This window comes from Toxorhynchites rutilus, chromosome 1, assembly GCF_029784135.1.
Source record: "Toxorhynchites rutilus septentrionalis strain SRP chromosome 1, ASM2978413v1, whole genome shotgun sequence".
Taxonomy (NCBI): Eukaryota; Metazoa; Arthropoda; class Insecta; order Diptera; family Culicidae; genus Toxorhynchites; species Toxorhynchites rutilus.
In genome coordinates this window covers 197,851,759-197,871,771 of record NC_073744.1, presented here as the reverse complement: position 1 = coordinate 197,871,771, position 20,013 = coordinate 197,851,759, and the positions used below count along the sequence as shown (strand labels likewise).

Below are 20,013 nucleotides of genomic sequence, written 5' to 3'. Positions count from 1 at the left end.
ACAAAGGGATAGATCTAAGCGACTTGCGCGGCCTGGTGATGGAGCAATTCTTGTTATATGTTATATGTTATATGTATTCAAAATTGTCATGTTGAATTCATCGCATAGATCATAAATAGAATTAGCTCTGCGATCGTCAAAAGACTCACCCCAGCCAATTCCATGTGAGTTGAAATCTCCTAAAATAAGATGAGGTTGCGGTAGAAGCTCAATTATATTCACAAGGTTTCGATAATTAAGCATTGTACTTGGAGGAATATAAATAGAAGCAATGCACAAATCTCTACCCTTGATACGTGCCTGACACGCAAGAATTTCAATTCCTGTGACTAAAGGCAAGGGAATCCTGTAAAATGGATAGCATTTTTTAATACCTATGAGAACTCCTCCATAGGAATCATCACGGTCTAAACGAATAATATTGAAATCATGGATGTTTAACACATTGTCCGAACGAAGCCATGTTTCAGATAAAGCAAACACATCACAATTCAAAAAATGGAGCATTTGCTTGAAAGAGTCAAGTTTTGGTAGAAGACTTCTACAATTCCACTGTAAAATAGTAGATTTCTCTGACTCATTCAATAAATTAGGCATCGAAATTAATGAAGGAGAGGAGGGGCCACTTTGAAACCATTTGCTTAGCTAACTGACTGATAGTAGGGAGCCAAGCAGAAATGAGACATTTCATTGAATCTGAAATTCCGAAAATATCAAAGATCCATCCAACAATCGAAGAAAAAGAAATACCTCCTGTAAATGATTGGGGTTCAGGAGCCGATTGAGAAGCGAATCTGGAATGACATGACAATTCAGGGAAATGAACGTCATAGTTAGAGGATCCCCAACCAGGAGGGTTATTGTTGGAAGGAGCAGAAAAATGAGAAGAAGCTTCTGGTTGATTAGAGGATAACCCTCTTTTTTTAGCAGACTTGGAGGAGGAAGTATTTTTTCTCTTTCTAGCTCTTCTCGCGATTATTGGATCGAAAGTAGTATCCTATTCATCATCCTCTGATAAAACAGAGAAACGATTTTCTGAAACCTCGGATACCTGAGGTGAAGCTGCCTTAAGAATATCAGCAAAGGTTCGCTTAGAACGATCCTTAAGTAATTGTTTAAGTTTAATAGAACGGGATTTGTATTTTGGACATTCCTTAACTGTGTGAGGAACACCTCCACAAAGAATGCATTTATCAGCATCCTTATTGCAAGTGCTTTCATCATGGTCGACTCCACATTTAGAACATTTAATTTTATTGCAACAGAAGGTTTTAGTGTGACCTAACTGTTTGCAATTAGTGCATGTCATAATTTTCGATAACTTGCCGAGTTTTGATATTCGTCTACAGCAAATCACCTTCAGCCACGACGATATTTTCAAAGCCCTCTCTTCTGTTGACGCCTCGAAAGGTCCTGGTCCGGATCGAATTCCACCTTCCTTCATTAGGAATTGTGCTGCATCATTGACCATCCCTGTGAAGTTTATTTTCAATCGATCACTTCTTGACGGCGTCTTTCCTGAGTCATGGAAGCTAGCATCCATGACCCCGATCTTCAAATCTGGAAACATTCACAGCGTGGAAAACTACCGTCCAATCTCGATACTGGACTGTTTGGCGAAAGTCCTGGAAAGACTGCTACACGATAAGCTGTACACGGCAGTCCGATCGTTAATCTCGGAATTTCAGCACGGGTTTATGAAGAAACGCTCCACCATTACCAATCTGATGACCTTCACTAACACTCTGGTTGGTGCCATCGAGAAGCGTCGTCAAGTTGATGCCGTGTATATCGATTTCTCCAAGGCGTTCGACAAAGTTCCGCATGGTCTCGCTATCACAAAACTGAGCCGCCTCGGTCTTCCTTCGTGGATTGTTCGCTGGATAGAATCGTACCTTTCGTCCAGGAAAGCTTTCGTGAAGGTTCACGATGCCACATCGAATGCGTTTCAACTACCGTCCGGGGTTCCTCAGGGTAGTCACCTTGGTCCTCTCATCTTTATACTTTTTTTAAACGATGTATGCGACCACCTAAGCTGCTGCAAGCTCTTGTATGCAGATGACCTAAAACTCTACCGCATTATCAAGACGACGGTTGATTGCCTGGCTCTGCAAGCTGATATTGAACGCTTGTCATCGTGGTGTAAGATGAACGGAATGTTGGCAAACCCAGCCAAATGCAAAATCATCACCTTCAGCCGAAGTCGAACACCGGTCACGTTCGAATATTCGATGAATGAGTCACCGCTTGTGAGAGTATGCTCTATCAAGGACCTTGGGCTACTTTTAGACAGGAAATTGAGATTCAACGAGCACATATCGATGACAGTCACTAAAGCAAACTCCATGCTTGGCTTCCTGAGAAGAAATACAGCGCAATTTGACGACGTACATGCCATGAAGTCACTGTACTGTTCTCTGGTTCGCAGCGTATTAGAGTATGGAGTGCAGATCTGGGCCCCGTATCACAGTGTGCACGTAACACGTATCGAAAAAATCCAGAAACGTTTTATAAGAAGTGCATTACGGCGGCTCCCATGGACAAATCCCGACAATCTACCGCCTTACGAACATCGATGCGCGCTCATCGGACTCCAAACTCTGTCGAGCCGGCGTAGTTTTCTGCAAAGGCTGTTCATCTACGACGTACTAAGCAACAACATCGACTGCGGCAGCATACTGCAAAATATTAATATTCACGTTCCGAACCGCCAACTCCGAAGCACTTCCTTTCTCAGAGTTCAAGGGCACCGTACTACATACGGATATAACAATCCGCTAGATAGATGCTGTAGGCTTTTTAACGATGTGCACGATATTTTTGATTTCAACATAAGTAGACTAGTTTTTAAAGATAGAATTAAGAATGTCTAAATAGTCTGTGTGGTCTGTGACCAAAGATGGTAAATAAATAAATAAATAAATACATGAAATAATCGAACTGGAAGACGAAGCTTATCAATGAGCACATAATTTGGAAGAGCTGTGCCCTCAAAGGAGATTCTGAAAGAACCAGATGGGAAATATTTCTTTTCGTTACCATCCATTAAAAATGAATTCAGGGATCTTACTTCCAAAATTTTCACATGAGGAAGTTTTACATCATGAAAAATACCCTCTGCGTTTTCGAAATCTTTTAGTTGGAGAGATTTTTCCGAAACCACACCATCGATTTCAACAATGTGTGCCGGAATATACACTCGATATTCATCAGTGAACAAAGAATTATTAACAATCGCATTAGCGTCTTTGCAATCCGAGAGCACAACACGAAGTTTGTCTTTATTCACTTTTGTAATTTCCAAGACACTTGAGTACTTAGACTTCAAGTCTTTGCAAATTTGGGTCACCCTTAAAGGTTTCCCTTTGGGACGGAAGAATACCACCCAATGTGTTTTCGAGGATCCCGAAACGTTCTGGTATTGTCGAATTCGAGAAAGATTCTTGGAAGGAACATTCTCAATGATTGAATGCTGAAGAGAATTAATTGGATTTTGAACCGAGGTGAGTGAAACAGGATCATTTGTTGGATGTGTAGAATTTTTTGTTGGGTTGGGTGTCGAATTTGACAGTAATTGATTCTTCTTTTTCTTTGAAGGACGAACTTCAGAAAAACAATCATGAGGAGTATCTACGATGGTCATATCAACATCGGAGGTTTCGTTCCCCTCCATTTAGAAAAATTTGTGAAACAAAACTGAGAGTAGAAAGAGCATAAAACGTCTAACACGCACAGAAGTTAAAATAATTATATATTTATTTAAAAAAATAAAAAATTAAGTAAATAAAGAAACAGATAAATAGAATAAAAAAAACAAAAACTTAGCTGCTTTATATTTTCCAGTGGCAAGAAATCTTCAAAAATCCTGTTCCAAGGTTCAATACAGCTTCACACACCGAAAGTACTTGAAAATGCAAAAATCGAATACCTTCTTCGGGGAATTTCACTCGCTGAACAAATGGGTCCAGTAACTGCACTATTTCTTCCGGAAAAGGTTTTCAAAACGCTGAAATGTCTTAGAGAAAGAAAAATCACAAAGAAAATCTGAAATATTCGTTATGATGAAAATTATACGTCACCTTTATTCCACGGCTTGCTGATGTATATGACACAAAACAAATATGTTGAATTCAATTGAATTCGGAAATGTTTTCCTTCAATCAATAATTTAATGAATACAAACAAATGATTACTAAGGCAGCGGTAGTCCAACGTCAACCTTGCAGTTCTATCATAGTCATTTTTGATTTCATTTCAATTTTTTTCCAAAATTTTCTGATTAACTCATAATTTTTATACATTCTTCTGATTTATCGTGATTTTTTCCCATTTATTTTCTTATTTTTGAAAAAATATGTTCGTGGTGCTTCAATTCAATTCCATTCCATTCCATTCCATTTCATTCCAGTTCATTCCATTTCATTCTATTTCATTTCATTTCATTCCATTTCATTCCATTTCATTCCATTCCATTCCATTCCATTCTATTCCATTCCATTCTATTCCATTCCATTCCATTCCATTCTGTTTCATTCCATTCCATTCTATTCTATTCTTCTATTACATATATATGATTATGTAAAGTTTGAAAAAAAAAAAAATTTTATGTTTGAAATATGACTCATTTCAAGAAAAAATGTAATATTTCAACGTTAAAGTGCAAGTTAATTGGCTATTAAAAAAGGAGTTTTCTAGCTTTGAGGGGATGAATAAAAAATTAAATTCTTCTTTTATATTCAAAAAACGAAAAATATATGTATAAAAAAATTTTCGTAGCTCGTCAATATATGGTTGGTTGGATGGTTGGGATGGTTGAATAGGGACGACTGACTAAAACTAAAATCTGGAGAGAAAAAAATTATCTAATGCAATTGCGGGAAAATTTACGTTCTCTTTATTCAAGTTACAGTGATAAAACGAAGTTCCCAGCTTTTTAGTATTTGGTGTTTAGCATTAAGTTGTCAATATCCAATTTTTAATCTCAATTGTAGCATTCAGTGTAAGATATTGAACTCAACAATGTTCAATAGTTTTCATGTTTGTTCTTGATTCTTTTCAATGTAATGTTCCTTTGTTTTTCGGCTTTGTTTTTTTGTAATCTTTTTGAATTTTTGTATACTTACTATACTATTTGCATTTTTTTCGTATGAAGTTTTAATAAGTATTTTGTTTTCGTTTCAGTTTTCGTGTTTAATCAGCTTGCATTATTTAATTTTCCCTTATTTTTTCTTATTTTATAGCAGAAACTTAATAGTTAATGTTTCCATTTTTTTCATTATTCAGAAAAGTATTTACAACTTTTGGTATTTATTATCCAAGTTTTTTTGAGCGCTCAGTTTAAAAAAATCAACACTGTAGTTCTTCGTTTTCATATTTGAATTTCCAGTTCACAATATTAGAGTTATGTTTTCATTTTCTACGTTCGTATTCGTTTCTCAGTTTTTGGTCATCAGTTTCAACAAGCAAAAATGATTTTTCAGCTTTTTTTTTTTTTTTATTAATTTTCATATTTCCGTGTTTCACATTTTATTTGAAGTATTCTGTTTTTCAATATTTTTTTCGATATTTATTTGTCGTTGATTATTTTATTTTTTGTTTATGTTTATCCGTTTTCATACAAGGCATTCATTTATCAGTATTCAGTATAGTATCGAAACTCAAGATTTGCTTCTCAAGATTCAGTATCTATTTCGCAGTTCTCCGTGTCAGATTTTTTACATTTTTTTTTACAATTTTCTCTCAAAGAGGTTCAGTTTTTGTTTCTAGTTGTTGTCTGCCAGTGGAGTTGGAACATCTATAGGATCATTATTTTACAATTTGCAAATATTTTTTCAAAAGATATATATTTTTTAAATAATTGGGAATCGGAAATTATTAACACGTTTTTGTATACTTAGGAAACAATCTCATTTGTGATCAAACAGGTGAAATTTACTGTTCCAATATTTGCAATTAATCTCATTGCCTTTACTCTTTCATTCGAAATCCGGTAGCCTGTCTTGATAACAACCCATGGTTATCTCCAGTGAGCTAAAACTGTGAAATAGGCTAATCCCACTGCACTTAATGTATTCGTTGATTAGATTGAGCTAGAAATATGACATTATGCATTAAAAATTAACATGATTTACGATTCGCTTATCTGACACTCATTCGTTGGTTATTTATGCACCGTATGAACCGGCTTTAAATTTGGAAAAGGTAATCATCTACAGAATATTGTAACATTTCTGACACTTGAAAATTCGCGGAATTTTTGGGGATAAAATTTTTAATTTGGAAAAAAAATGAAATACCATGTTTTTTTATATGAATGTTCACACTAGTTAGAAGTCACACAAGTGGATTAGTCTTGTCACGAACTTCCGATAGTATCATTATACACTTTCACGCAGAGGTCACATCGTTTGGGCACCCAAGAACAATGTCATAAATTAATATTTATCTAATCATCAAATGCACTAAATTTAGAGGAAACTTTCAAAAGCATCATTGGGGATTACTTATCGAAAGAAATGCTATGTTATCGGTGACGGTATTTGAAAAGAATTCAGGATGGGATTAGGTCTTCCAGATAACTTTTTTTTTTGCAAAAAGCTTAGCAATATGATAAGTTTGTCTAGTGACGCAAATGAAATGAATTTCCGCTTGTACAATCATGAAAAAACTACAATTACAACCGCTACATTTTTCATAAAAATTGTTGGAAAAATGAAAAACATCAATAAAAATGAAAATTAAGGCTGAATGAAATGAATGAAATGAATGAAATGAATGAAATGAATGAAATGAATGAAATGAATGAAATGAATGAAATGAATGAAATGAATGAAATGAATGAAATGAATGAAATGAATGAAATGAATGAAATGAATGAAATGAATGAAATGAATGAAATGAATGAAATGAATGAAATGAATGAAATGAATGAAATTAATTAAATTAATGAAATGAATGAAATGAATAAAGAAATAAATAAAGAAAAATCAAATTCTGAATACTTAAAAAAATTAAAACGTTGATAAAGGATTTAAAAAATTCTGAAAGATATAAAAATTCAAAAATTTAGAAAGCCGAAAATTGAAAAATTCACAAATTTAAAAAAACATAATTCAAAAGTTAAAAAAAAAACCAAAATTCTATAAATCAAAAATTTTGGAATTCTAAAAACAGAAATTCAGATAACATACAGCACACTATCCCTAACTCGTTTTTTTGTAACTCTATATTTTCCCTAACTCGATGTATTTCATGGTATTGCAAGCATTATCCTGTCCATAACTCGATACCTTCTTAATTCGATGGTCTCTTGGAGTTACAGAGAGTTGACTGTAGAAACTTTAAGTAATTTTGGAAATAAAAAAAAAATCTAAAAATTTTGAAAAAAATCCAAAAATTTAATGAAATTTAAAAATTCAGAAAAAAAAAATTACAAAATTTAAAGCATAAAAATATCAGAAAATTTAGAAAATTGAAAAAATATTCGACAGGAATTTAAAAAATTATGAAAATATAGTAAATGGAAAAAAGAATTTCCAAATTTATTTTCATCAACTTTATCAAAAAATTCTGAAAATTAAAAAAAATACCAAAATTCAGAAAATTCAAAAAAATTACAAAATTTAAAAATTTAAAATATGAGAGGAATTTAGAAGGAAGTCCAGAAAATTTAGTAAATTTTAAAGTACAGGTCGGACTCGATTATCCGGAGTTTCAATTTTTTTTGTTACTCCGGATAATCGAATCCTCCGGATAATCGAAACATAAAAAAAGCGACTTTTCTCTCGGTAAACGTAATATAATTATGATTTGCACTTATTTATTAAACGGTTCTATCTAGCTTGGACCCGTTCGTATGTTTGTGACTTTGTGACTTTTAGAAATTTAACCCTCTTCCTGTTGACCGTTTGATCAGAAATTTGGAACACATCTTTATCTCTGGTGTCATTAAAGAACTGCGTATTCCATAATCTTCAAAATCCGAGATGGCGGCCGCTACAAAATGGCAGATTATGTACATATTTTCTTAAAATCCCATCAATATGGGTTTTCCCAAAACCCCATCAATATGGGTATCGAATGAAAGGGCTCGACCAGTGGAACACAATTATTTATGGAAATTATACATCAAAGATGGAGGCTGCTGCAAAATTACGGATTGCATATTTTTCCAGAACCCCATCAAGATGTATATCCAATGAAAGGGTTTGACTAGTAGAACACAGTTATTTATTAAAAATGCAAATCCAAAATGGCGCCATATATATATTTCTTTCAAACCCACATCTTGAATTTGGATTTTTCATGATCTACTGTGTTCTACAGTAGAGACCTGCACCCATATTGATGGGGCTTCAAAAAAAACTTTTTTGTGGTTGTGCCATTTTGGATTTACATTTTTCATAAAGAACTGTGTTTTACTAGTCAACCCCTTTCATTTGATATCCATGTTGCCTATTCAATATGAAATTATTATACAAATTATTCAAAATTTCCGAAAATCAAAAATAAAATACTCCGGATAGTCGAGTCTAAAATTCCGGATAATCGATTCCGACCTGTGTTTAGAAAATAAAAAAAAACAATTGAGACACGAATTTCTGAATTTTTGGTTTTTTTTTCGAAATTTGACATTTCGAGAATTTTGTAAAATTCCATTATCTGAATGTTTTATATTTCGAATTTTGAATGTATAATATTTTCTAGATTCCTATTTTTTTTCGAATTTTTGGATTTTTTGAAATCTTGATATTATAAATATTTTAAATGATTTGAATTTCCAAATTTTTAGAATTTTCTATTTTTATTTTTTATATTCTGAATTTTTTTTTTTTTTGAATTCAAGTTTTAAATGTATTAAATTTTCTAAATTCCAGTTTTTTTGCGTTTCAAATTTTTTTTTTGAACACTCGGAATGACATTCCCAAATTCATGAAACTTTATGAGTTTTCCGTTTGTCTCTCTGAATTTTCCATTTATTTTTTCCGAATTTCCCATTTATTTTTCGAATCTTTTTATTTTTAATTGTTTTTTAAGTTTAAAAAATTTATTTTGTTTTATTTATTTTTTTGTTTTCCGAAATTCGCAAATATTGTTTATTTTGTTTATATTTTTTTTTTCCATTTTCTGTTTGTTCAATTTTTCTAGATTCCTGATTTATTTATTTTTTAATTTTCCGAATTTTAAAATTTTGATGTTTTGAATATTTTGAATGTTTAAAATTTTCAACATTTTATGAATTTTCAAAACTATTTCTATTTTATGTTTTAATACTTTTTCAATATATAATTTGGTTCAATTTTTAAATTTACAAAATTTCTGAGTGTTTATCACTTTGATTTGTTTTAATTTTCTCAGTATTCTGAATGATTTTCTTGAATTTGTGAATGCTCTATTTATTTTTTTACAACTCCCGAATTTCATAATTTTTTGAATTTTTGAACATTCAAAATTGTTTCTTTTATTTTGGTTTGTTTATTGTCTTATTTGTTTGTTTCTTGATTTTTTAAACTTTTTAGAACATTTTGATTATTTTTTGTTTTGATGTTTTGAGTTTTGTGAATTTCATGAATGGTTTAAATGTTTTGAATTTATTTTACAAACCTTCAGTATTTCAATTTTTTTATAAGTTTTAAATTTTTTTTTAGATGTTTTTGATATTTCATTTTTTTATATTCTGTATTTGTTTTCATGTTTCAATTGCATCAAATTTTCTTAATTTCAGCTTTCTTCCATTCTTAATTTTTTTAATTATCTGAATATTCAAAGTAAATTTCATAAATTTATTAAACTTTCTGAATTTTCCATTTCATTTTTCTGAATTTCCATCCATTTCTCGAATTTCCTTACATTTTAAAATTTTCTGTTTCTTAAAGTTTTAAGAAACTTTGTTTTAAGTGATTTGATTTTTTTGAATTTTCCGAATTTTAAAAATTGGGCTAATTTTTTTTTCAATTTCTAAATCAGTAAAATTTTCAAAATTCCTGATTTTTTAAATTTTTTTATCGAATTTCCGAAATTTTGATTGTTCTAAATATTTTGAATATTTTAATTTTGAAAAAAATTCATAATATTCAAAATTCTTTTATTTGTTTTTTTTTTATTTTTCAATTTTTTCAATTTGTTTTAATGTTTCAAATGCATGAAATTTTCCAAATTTCAGAATTTCACTTTTGTTTTTTTTTAATTTTACGAATATTCTGAATGAATTCTCTAAATTTATAAAATTTTGTGAATTTTATATTTATTTTTTCAACATTTCCTATTTATTCATTTCAATTTTTTTTATATTCTGTATTTGTTTTCATGTTTCAAATTATCTTAATTCCAGCTTTCTTCCATTCTTATTTTTTTTAATTTCCTGAATATTCAAAATAAATTTCTTAAATTTATTAAACATTCTGAATTTTCCATTTCATTTTTCTGAATTTCCATTTATTTCCCGAATTTACATTTTAAAATTTTCTGTTTCTTAACACGTTAAGCCCCGATCTTTTCTAACTGCGATTTCTATTCAGCGCGCATCAAGAGCGTTTGCACAATACTACTGTCGGTCCCAGTTCCCAAAGATCAGCAATTCGACTAGAAAGTAGCTACATTTTTTAAAACATCCGAGAACAAACCGTATAAATTTTATATTTTCTTATTTTGTAACTGTCAGCCCTAGTCAGTCAGCACTTTCCTACCAAAAAGCTCAACGTCAGCCCCTAGGGACCGACGCGGGGCTTAACGTGTTAATGTTCTAAAACTTTCAAAATTGCAGGATTTATTTGATTTTATTTTTTGAACTTTCCGAATTTTGAAAATTGTGCTTATTTTTTTTCAATTTCTAAATCTGTAAAATTTTCAAAATTCCTGATTTTTTAATTTTTTTTTTGTTGATTTATCGAATTTCTGAAATTTTGATTGTTCTAAACCTTTTAAATATTTTAATTTTTCGAAAATTTCAAAATATTCAAAATTTCTTTTGTTTGTTATTTTTTTATATTTTTCAATATTCTCAATTTGTTTTGATGTTTCAAATGTATAAATTTTTCCAAATTTCAAGGATTTCCTCTTTTCGATTTTTTTTTAATTTTACGAATATTTCTGAATGAATTTCCTAAATTTATAAAATTTTGTGAATTTTATATTTTTTTTGTTCAACATTTCCTATTTACCCTCCGAATTTTCTTATTTTTTTTTAATTTTCAAAATCGTTTCTTCTCGTTTTGTTTGTTTGTTGTTTCGTTCGTTTGCTTCTTGATATTTTTTTATTTTTAAAAATAAAACTTTTCTAGAATATTTTGTTTCTTTTTAAAAATTTCCTTAATTTTCTGAACGGTTTAAATGTTTTATATTTCACAAACCTTAAGTATTTCAATTTATTGAGTTTTCTGATTCACTGATTTTGTTGGATTTTCTATTTTGGTTAAATTGTATGACATTTTTCGAATTATTTTAAATTTTCTGGATTTTTGAAATTAATATATCAATAATTCTTTAATTTTCGAAATTTTCTGATTTGTTTAAATTTTAAGTTTATTATTCTTTTTTTCATCCCTAAAATTTTCTAAATTTGATAAATTAAAAAAAAAATAATTTGAATTTTTTTTTTCAAAAATTTTAAAGGTCCAAACTCTGAAAATTTAACAAAAAAAAATGTCGAAGGCTTATTCATCTTCAATTCAGAGAAATCGTGTGCAATTTGCTATATTGGGCCTCAAGAATTGTTTCAACACTGAAAACTGAAGATCGAATACGAAATATTGTGAAATGGAAAATGCGTCGATGAGATGCATTGAGAGCTTTGGTAGAATTACTGTTCGTCGTTTGTGATGGAAACGCGCTGTTAGGATAAATATATACACACGCAAAACACACACTACTCACTTCCCCGAAAGCACCAGTGACAGACTGTCCACCTTGGTCACCTTCTCCTGGGCGTAGATCTCCTGGTACTTGAGCGATCGGACCAGTTTCATGCAGTTCAGCACCTTCTTGAACTGATGGCGGGACACTCGGAGGGGTTTGAAGAGTGCCACATATACCTGCGAAGTGAAAGAAAGAGGAGAGATGTTCGTTAACATATCGGAAGCAAGCAGAAAATATTATGAACTTGTTGCCATGCTGGGCGTGGTGATGGTGGTGATGGTGGTGTTTTTCCACTCAACTGACGACTTCCGAGCAATTGCAACAAAATTTTGCAACTGCAACCGCGCGGTTGCATTCTTCTTTCGATGATTCACCGGCGTTTAGCGTCGCACTCGAGCGTCGTCTAAAGGTTGCAATTTGATTGCTCCAAATTCGATGAATCATTGCAATTGACTTGTTGTTCTGTATTTCTTTTTTTTCTGATTAATGATAATAATCTGTCCTGAATTCATCGAAAAGACACGTTTCTTCCTCGCGTTATCTATCATTCGTCCCATATTCATTCACGGTCACGACGATTGGTTGATTTTAGGTTTATCTGTTCATGAAAACTGACAAAATTCGGTGCAATTCCCGACGCCGATAAAAATTATATATTACGTTTTGAATCGCATTCATCACGAAATGAAGTCCACAACGAAAAAATGATATCAAATTTAATTATCATCAGTCTCCGGTCGTGTTTGTGTTCTTGCCGTTTTCGAGTCTTTACCGGTTCCAAACCAAACCATCGATGTGCAGATAAAAACAAGATTTCGGGAAGATGATGATATGGAACGATCCAGAGGAAGTGCCTCCGGTCAAAGATTTTAATTGAAAATCGAGCTACAAGAGTAAAAGGACGACGACGACGATGATGATGATGGATCGGATGCTTTATTCGTTTATCGACGAATAATTGATAAATTTTTCGGGGAGCGTCCCATTAAGGACGCAACTGGCCGACCATATAATTTGCTGCACTTTTCAATTATGTTAATAGGGGGGAGTTAATTTGACGGTAGAAAACAATCAATCACAACGCGGAAGCGATGAGATGCAACCTTTGGGAAAAATTAGAAAGAAAAAATACAACGTAAACAATTTTACAATGAGAATTCAGATAAGAACCAGGACCAAGCGACACGCATTTCGTATCGTTTGAAATAAAGAACAAAAGCTCCATTGATAGATTACAGGCGCCCACCATGGGACGAAACATTGCAATCAATGATAGACCACTGTCCATCCGTCAGTTGTCAAATCCAAGACATTCAAATAACGAACATATCTTATCAGTCATGTTATCTAGGTGAATATCTAGGTGAAATGGATTATTTTTTGTGACATTTCTAAGCAGTACACGCATTTTGCGCAGTCACAGAACTTACGAGAAAACTTCTTCGGTAGTCCCACTCGATCACAATTATTTTTGTATTGATTTCGACAGTTTACATGAGAGACATTGCCGGAACATATTCTTCATGATTAATTTATTTGTTCTCAGTAATCAACCGTAACAACCATGACAGTTGTTTTTTCCTGAAAAGAACAAAATCAAAAATTATATATTTTCAGAGCCAGGTAACCGTTGGAAATTTTTCCTTCACCTCAGCTACTTGACAGATCTTGTTTCATAATTTGAGTATGGAGCAGGCTGAGTAACTGTCAAGATACACAAGTATCACGACTTGGCAGAAGAACTAAAACAAATGTGGCATTTGAAAGGCATCCGTATTATACCAGTAGTGATCTCAGCAACTGTTCTAGTTCCACACTCTCTCACGCAGTCATTGGAGGAGCTGCAAGTAACAGATCAACTTGCGGTTCTGCAGAAAGCGGAGATTCTCGGGACATGTAACATAGTACGCAGGTTCTTGAATCACCATAATTAGAACACGACGATTGTGCAGATAATATTATAAAGAAAAAAAAGATACCACAGAGGCTAATCCTCTTTTGGCATTCAAGAAACTCGGGGGTAGGTGAATATTCCAGCGCATTACTGAGAAATGCCATAACTCTACAATAATAATCTGAAATGATATGATATATAATATGATAAAAAAAAACCAGAATTTTTAGAACTGAGAAAACTAAGAATAGAAAATTAGAAAATATATGATTGAAAAATCCAGAAATTGAAAAAAAATCAAACAATCAAAATCAAAGATTTTTGGTTAATATTTATTTTTTTTTATTTTTGGATATGACTATTTTATGTTTTCTGTAATTTCTTGATACAGTCAACACTCCCTTACTCGATGTTCTGTATCTCGATATTTTCCTAACTCGATGGTCCTTCGGACATCTAGTTAGGGAAATAGACTGTATTTGATTTTGACTTTTTTCTGATTTTTTTTTTCATAACTTTTTTTTTATTTACTTTTTTAACTGATTTTTGGTTTTTCAGTTTTTCGATTTTTTTTTATTTTTATGATTCTTTGATTTCCTTAATTTGCTGGTTTTTCATTTAATGACTTTTCTGATTTTTTTCTCTTCTAATTTTCAGTTTACTTTTTTCTTATTTTAGTTTTTCGAGTTTTCGATTTTTTATTTTTGAATTCTTTGATTTTAAGAAGTTTTATTTTTTACAAGTCTTTTAAATATTTCTGATTTTCTGACCTTTTTACTTTCTAGTTTTCCTGATTTTTGGATTAACATTTTTTTATCTGATAGTCTGATTTTATTATATTTCAAATATGACTTATTTCATGGAAAAAATATTAAGTAACGTTGAGGTGAAATATAATTGGCTATTATAAATACAGTAGAGTAAAAATCATGATTTTTGACGATTTTGGTTGAATTCTCACCAGGAATGGTTTATAACGATATTGCAGCGAAATTAAGAACGATAGAAGTTGGGTCTCAGAGAACAAATTGCAGAGTGATTTAAGTGCTTTAATTTGGTTGATAGAAACAATCAAGTTTGTTATGAATTTTTGTGTTAAAACTAATATCACTTCCATCATGTTATTCATATGATATTCATATAATAGAAATAGTTTCACAACTATTTCCTGTACAAAATTTTCTCGTCTTTCAAATAAAAGCAATGAAATCGTTCTAGGTAGCGTATTTTTTGAAGTAGATCCAGTTGAAAGCATACAGATCCCGGAACAATAAAGAGGTTTAATAGCTCTGTCATCGTGGAAATTCGACCATTTGCGTAGAAGGGTTTATTCATAAAATATGATCGTCTATGAGATGAATCAAAAAATAAATTCTTCTTTTGAATTCAAAGAACGTAAAATATATGTATAAAAAACAAATGGAAAAAAATTGTCTCAGTTATATACAGTGAAAAGAAATCGGAGACTGTGTATAGTCGAATCCGCCCTGTATAACAATAAATTACAAAGCTCAAAAAAGCAACAATTGGATATTTTGAAATTGGAAAATCGAATTAAAGGTTTTTTGATTTTCGAATTTGTTTTTTCATTTTTGTTTTTTCTCTAAATTTTCGATTTTTAACGATCTAGTTTCTCCTGGGTATTGCAAATTATATGATTCTTTGATTTTTCAGAATTTCTTATTTTTCTAATTTGCTATTTTATTATTTACTAGCTAACCCGGCAAACTTCGTCCCGCCCATTTACTTGATTAATTCTCGAGTAATGCAGAAATTTGTGTTTTATTTGTATGGCAGCCACCCCTAAGAGAGGGGGGAGGGGTATCTAACCACCATAGAAACATTTATTGCATCCTAAAACCTCCACATGCCAAATTTGGTTTCATTTGCTTGATTAATTCTCGAGTAATGCAGAAATTTGTGTTTCATTTGTATGGCAGCCCCCCCTTTGAGTGGGGGAAGGACTGTCTAACCATCATAGAAACATTTATTGCACCCTAAAACTTTCACATGCCAACTTTGGTTTCGTTTGATTGATTAATTTCCGAGTAATGCAAAAAATTGTGTTTCATTTGTATGGCAGCCCCCTCTAAGAGAGGGGGAAGGAGTATCTTATCACCATAGAAACATTCATTGCATCCTAAAACCTCCACATGCCAAATTTGGTTTCATTTGCTTGATTAATTCTCGAGTAATGCAGAAATTTGTGTTTCATTTGTATGGCAGCCCCCCCTTTGAGTGGGGGAAGGACTGTCTAACCATCATAGAAACATTTATTGCACCCTAAAACTTTCACATGCCAACTTTGGTTTCGTTTGCTTGGTTAATTTCCGAGTAATGCAGAAATTTGTGTTTCATTTGTATGGCAGCCCCCCCTTAGAGAGGGGGGAGGGGTCTCAAAATATCACGAAAAACTTCCCCGGCCCCAAAAACCCCTACATACTAATTTTCATGTCGATCGGTTCAGTAGTTTCCGAGTCTATAAGAATCAGACAGACAGACAGACATCACTCCATTTTTATATATATAGATAGATTTTCATTCAGTTTTGCTTCTTCGTTTGTTGGATTTTTTGTTTTCGGTTTTGATTATTTGTATTGTTTCTTTAATTTTGTGATGCTTTGATTTTTTGTTTTTTTTCTAGTTTTTGATTCTTAAATTGTTAAAAAATTAAGTGCTGGTTTTTTAACGCTGGTTTCTTAACGCTGGATTCTCCCGTGATTTTTTTAATTCTCTCAAAATAGTGTGATTCTGTCGAAGTTATCCGATTTTTTTCACGCGATTTTCTTGAAATTACGCGATCTGGCTATCGTCGCCACATTGAGGAGGAGAACTTCTGCGAGTTCGCGTGCGATTGTGGTTGCGACGAACGCGCGCCGATGAAGGAGCAATCTTTTTTTACGCGGTTCTCTTAACACTACGCGATTCGCTCGAAATTACGCCATTTTTTGCGCGCACACATCAATAGCGTGAAAAAAGAAGTCAGTGTATATTGACTTTCTATTTTTCTTTTCTAATGTTTAGTATTTTTATAAGAGTTTTCTGATCCTTTTTTATTTTTATGATTTTTGCGATTTCCCGGTTTTCATGTTTCAAATAACTAAATTTCCTTTTTTTTAAATCAGCGATTTTTGAATTCACTGATTTTGCAGAACTTGGTGTTCTTGTTTCTTTATTTTTAGATTTAAATTTTTTATTTTTTATTTTTGCCTTGTTTCTCTGATTTTACGATTTTTAAATTCAGATTTCCGATTTCGCAATTTTTCGACTTTTTACATTTCTTATTTTTAGGGTATTTGGTTTTGGGTTTTCTTTGATATTTATTTGTTTGTTTTTTTTTTAATTTTTGATTATTTTTATAGCATTTTTAAGATTTTTTTTTCTTTATGATTCTTGTAATCTTCTTTATTTTTCTATGTTTGTGTTTTCGATTTTGCAATGTTTTGTTATCCTTTTTTTTATTTTTTGCCTTTCTAGTTCTACTGATGTTCACAAAAAGAGATAGACGTACAAATAGAATGAAAAGATAAAAAAAAGAAATAGAGCAGAATAAAGAAAAAAGACAAAGAAGAAAATAAAAAAGAAGCAATAAAAAAACAACTATAGAAATTGTATCACTTACTTGGAAATGCAAATGGAAATAGAAACGGAAATAGAAATGTAAATGTATGATTCCTCGAGTTATGATTCTTGTAATCTTCTTTATTTTTCTATGTTTGTGTTTTCGATTTTGCAATGTTTTGTTATCCTTTTTTTTATTTTTTGCCTTTCTAGTTCTACTGATGTTCACAAAAAGAGATAGACGTACAAATAGAATGAAAAGATAAAAAAAAGAAATAGAGCAGAATAAAGAAAAAAGACAAAGAAGAAAATAAAAAAGAAGCAATAAAAAAAACAACTATAGAAATTGTATCACTTACTTGGAAATGCAAATGGAAATAGAAACGGAAATAGAAATGGAAATGTATGATTCCTCGAGTTATGATTCTTGTAATCTTCTTTATTTTTTGTGTTTTCGATTTTGCAATGTTTTGTTATCCTTTTTTTTATTTTTTGCCTTTCTAGTTCTACTGATGTTCACACTTTTCTTTCTTTATTCTTTCTGATTTTCTGTTTTCTTATTTTCTAATCTGCAGATTTTTAAATTTTGAGATTTTCAGGTTTCTAGATTTTCAGTTTTTAAACTTTGCTGATTCTCAGATCTTTAGGTTTTCAAATTTTTACAGTTTATGATTATTTTGATTCTATTACTCTCCGAATTTCAGATTTTAATATTCTCAGGCTTTGAGTATATAGATTTTTTTTTCTCATTTTCTGGTTTTTTAGTTATAAGATTCATTGACTTTTAGGTTTCTAGATTTTGAGATTTTGAGATTTTGCAATGTTTTGAGTTTTTTTATCCATGATTTTTTCTAAATTTTTACTTTCTAGTACTACTGGATGTTCACATTTTTCTTTCTTTATTCTTTCTGATTTTCTGTTTTCTTATTTTCCAACCTGCAGATTTTCAAATTTTGAGATTTTCAGGTTTCTAGATTTTCAGTTTTCAAACTTTGCTGATTCTCAGATCTTTAGGTTTTCAATTTTTTACAGTTTATTTATTATTTTTGATTATTTATTTTGATTCTATTACTCTCTGAATTTCAGATTTAAATATTCTCAGATTTTGATTATTTAGATTTTTTTCTCATTTTCTGTTGTTTTTAGTTATTAGATTCATTGATTTTAAGGTTTCTAGATTTTGAGATTATGCAATGTTTTGAGTTTTTTATCCATGATTTTTTTTTTAAATTTTTTACTTTCTAGTACTACTGATGTTAACATTTTTCTTTTTGTTTTATTTTCAAAATTCAAGATTCTCAGATTTTCAGTATTTAGATTCGTTTCTTATTTCCTGGTTTTCTAATCATTAGATTTAACGATTTCTAAATTTCTAGATTTTATGACTTTTAAATTTCAAGACTTTGAAAATTTGTGATTTTCAGATTTATTGAATTTGTAATTTTAAGATTTTATTTTATTTATATATTATATATATTTTCTTTGATTTACTGAATTTTTCAATTATGTTGTTTTATGATTGTATGATTTTGTGATTTGCAGATTTTTAAACTTTTAGATTATGATATTTTGATGTTTTCTGGTTCATTGATTTATTGATTTTTCAACTCCCTGATTGATTCATTGATAGATTTTTTTAAATTTTCTGAGTTTTCTTGTTTTCTGATTTTTTATGTTCTATTTTCTGTTTTTTTTCTGATTTTTGTTTATTTTCTGGTTAAACCTGTCCGTAATCGATTGCGTATCACGAATTGTATCTGACATTTCTCGATAGACTATTAAAATTCCTTTTCTTTGATTACCAGAGCGAAGCACAGAGATAAAAAAAAAGCAAAATAAAGATCGAAATACAAAGAAGGGCAGATTACATAGAAGAGAAGAAAACTAAATAAATTAGATGAAAAAATATGAAGAAATAATGGAACAGAAATTGAAATTGGGTCCCGAAGAGTAGAGATAGACGTACAAATAGAATTAAAAGATAGATTGTCAGATTTTTAAATTCTCAGATTTTCAGCATCAGATTCTCTTCTCATTTTCGATTTTTGTTTATTTTCTGGTTTTCTAATTTTTAGTTTTATAGAAATAGAAATAGTGATAGAAATATAGTGGATATAGAGATAGAGATGCAAAAAGAGATAGACGTACAAATAGAATGAAAAGATAGAAAAAAGAAATATAGCAGAATAAGGAAAAAAGACAAAGAAGAAAATAAAGAAGAAGCAATAAAAAAAAACAACTATAGAAATTGTATCACTTACTTGGAAATGCAAATGGAAATAGAAACGGAAAAGAATCTGTAAAAAAGTTTCATCGTCGGGCCGGAAATGAATGTATTTGCCAGAATTGAAAAAAATTAAATCTCAAAATATGAACAGACCCTTTACGGTTGCGGGTGTATACATTAGAAGATATCAACATTCAGAGATAGGGAAAAATCAATACATCGAAAAAAAGAAATATAGAAAGATCCATAAAAATAAAAATCCAAAATGGAACGATAAAAAATCAGAAAAAAAAATTTAATCGAAAAGTTGAAAAAAAAAACAAATTATCGATATATAAAAAAATTGAAAAATTGAAAGATATGAATAAAAATATAACGTCAAATAAACAAGAAAAACTCAAGATTTCAAAATCTAAGAATTTTTAAAAAATTACATCGGAAGTTTGAAAAATTGATAACAAAACCCATAATCTAAAAA

At 30.7% G+C, this 20,013-nt stretch overlaps 1 protein-coding gene across 9 annotated transcripts in view; it reads right to left on the bottom strand.

The window, feature by feature from the left end:
• Positions 1–20,013, bottom strand: part of LOC129781086 (blood vessel epicardial substance) — a 196,467-nt gene that overhangs the window by 20,015 nt on the left and 156,439 nt on the right. For all 9 annotated transcript variants that reach the window (XR_008744100.1, XR_008744098.1, XR_008744101.1 and 6 more), the window contains one exon: positions 11,872–12,029. Coding sequence is in view for 3 of the 9 variants with exons in the window: in XM_055789169.1 (XP_055645144.1) it covers positions 11,872–12,029 (158 nt within the window). In the remaining 6 variants the exon portion in view is untranslated. The remainder of the gene's footprint in view (positions 1–11,871; positions 12,030–20,013) is intronic.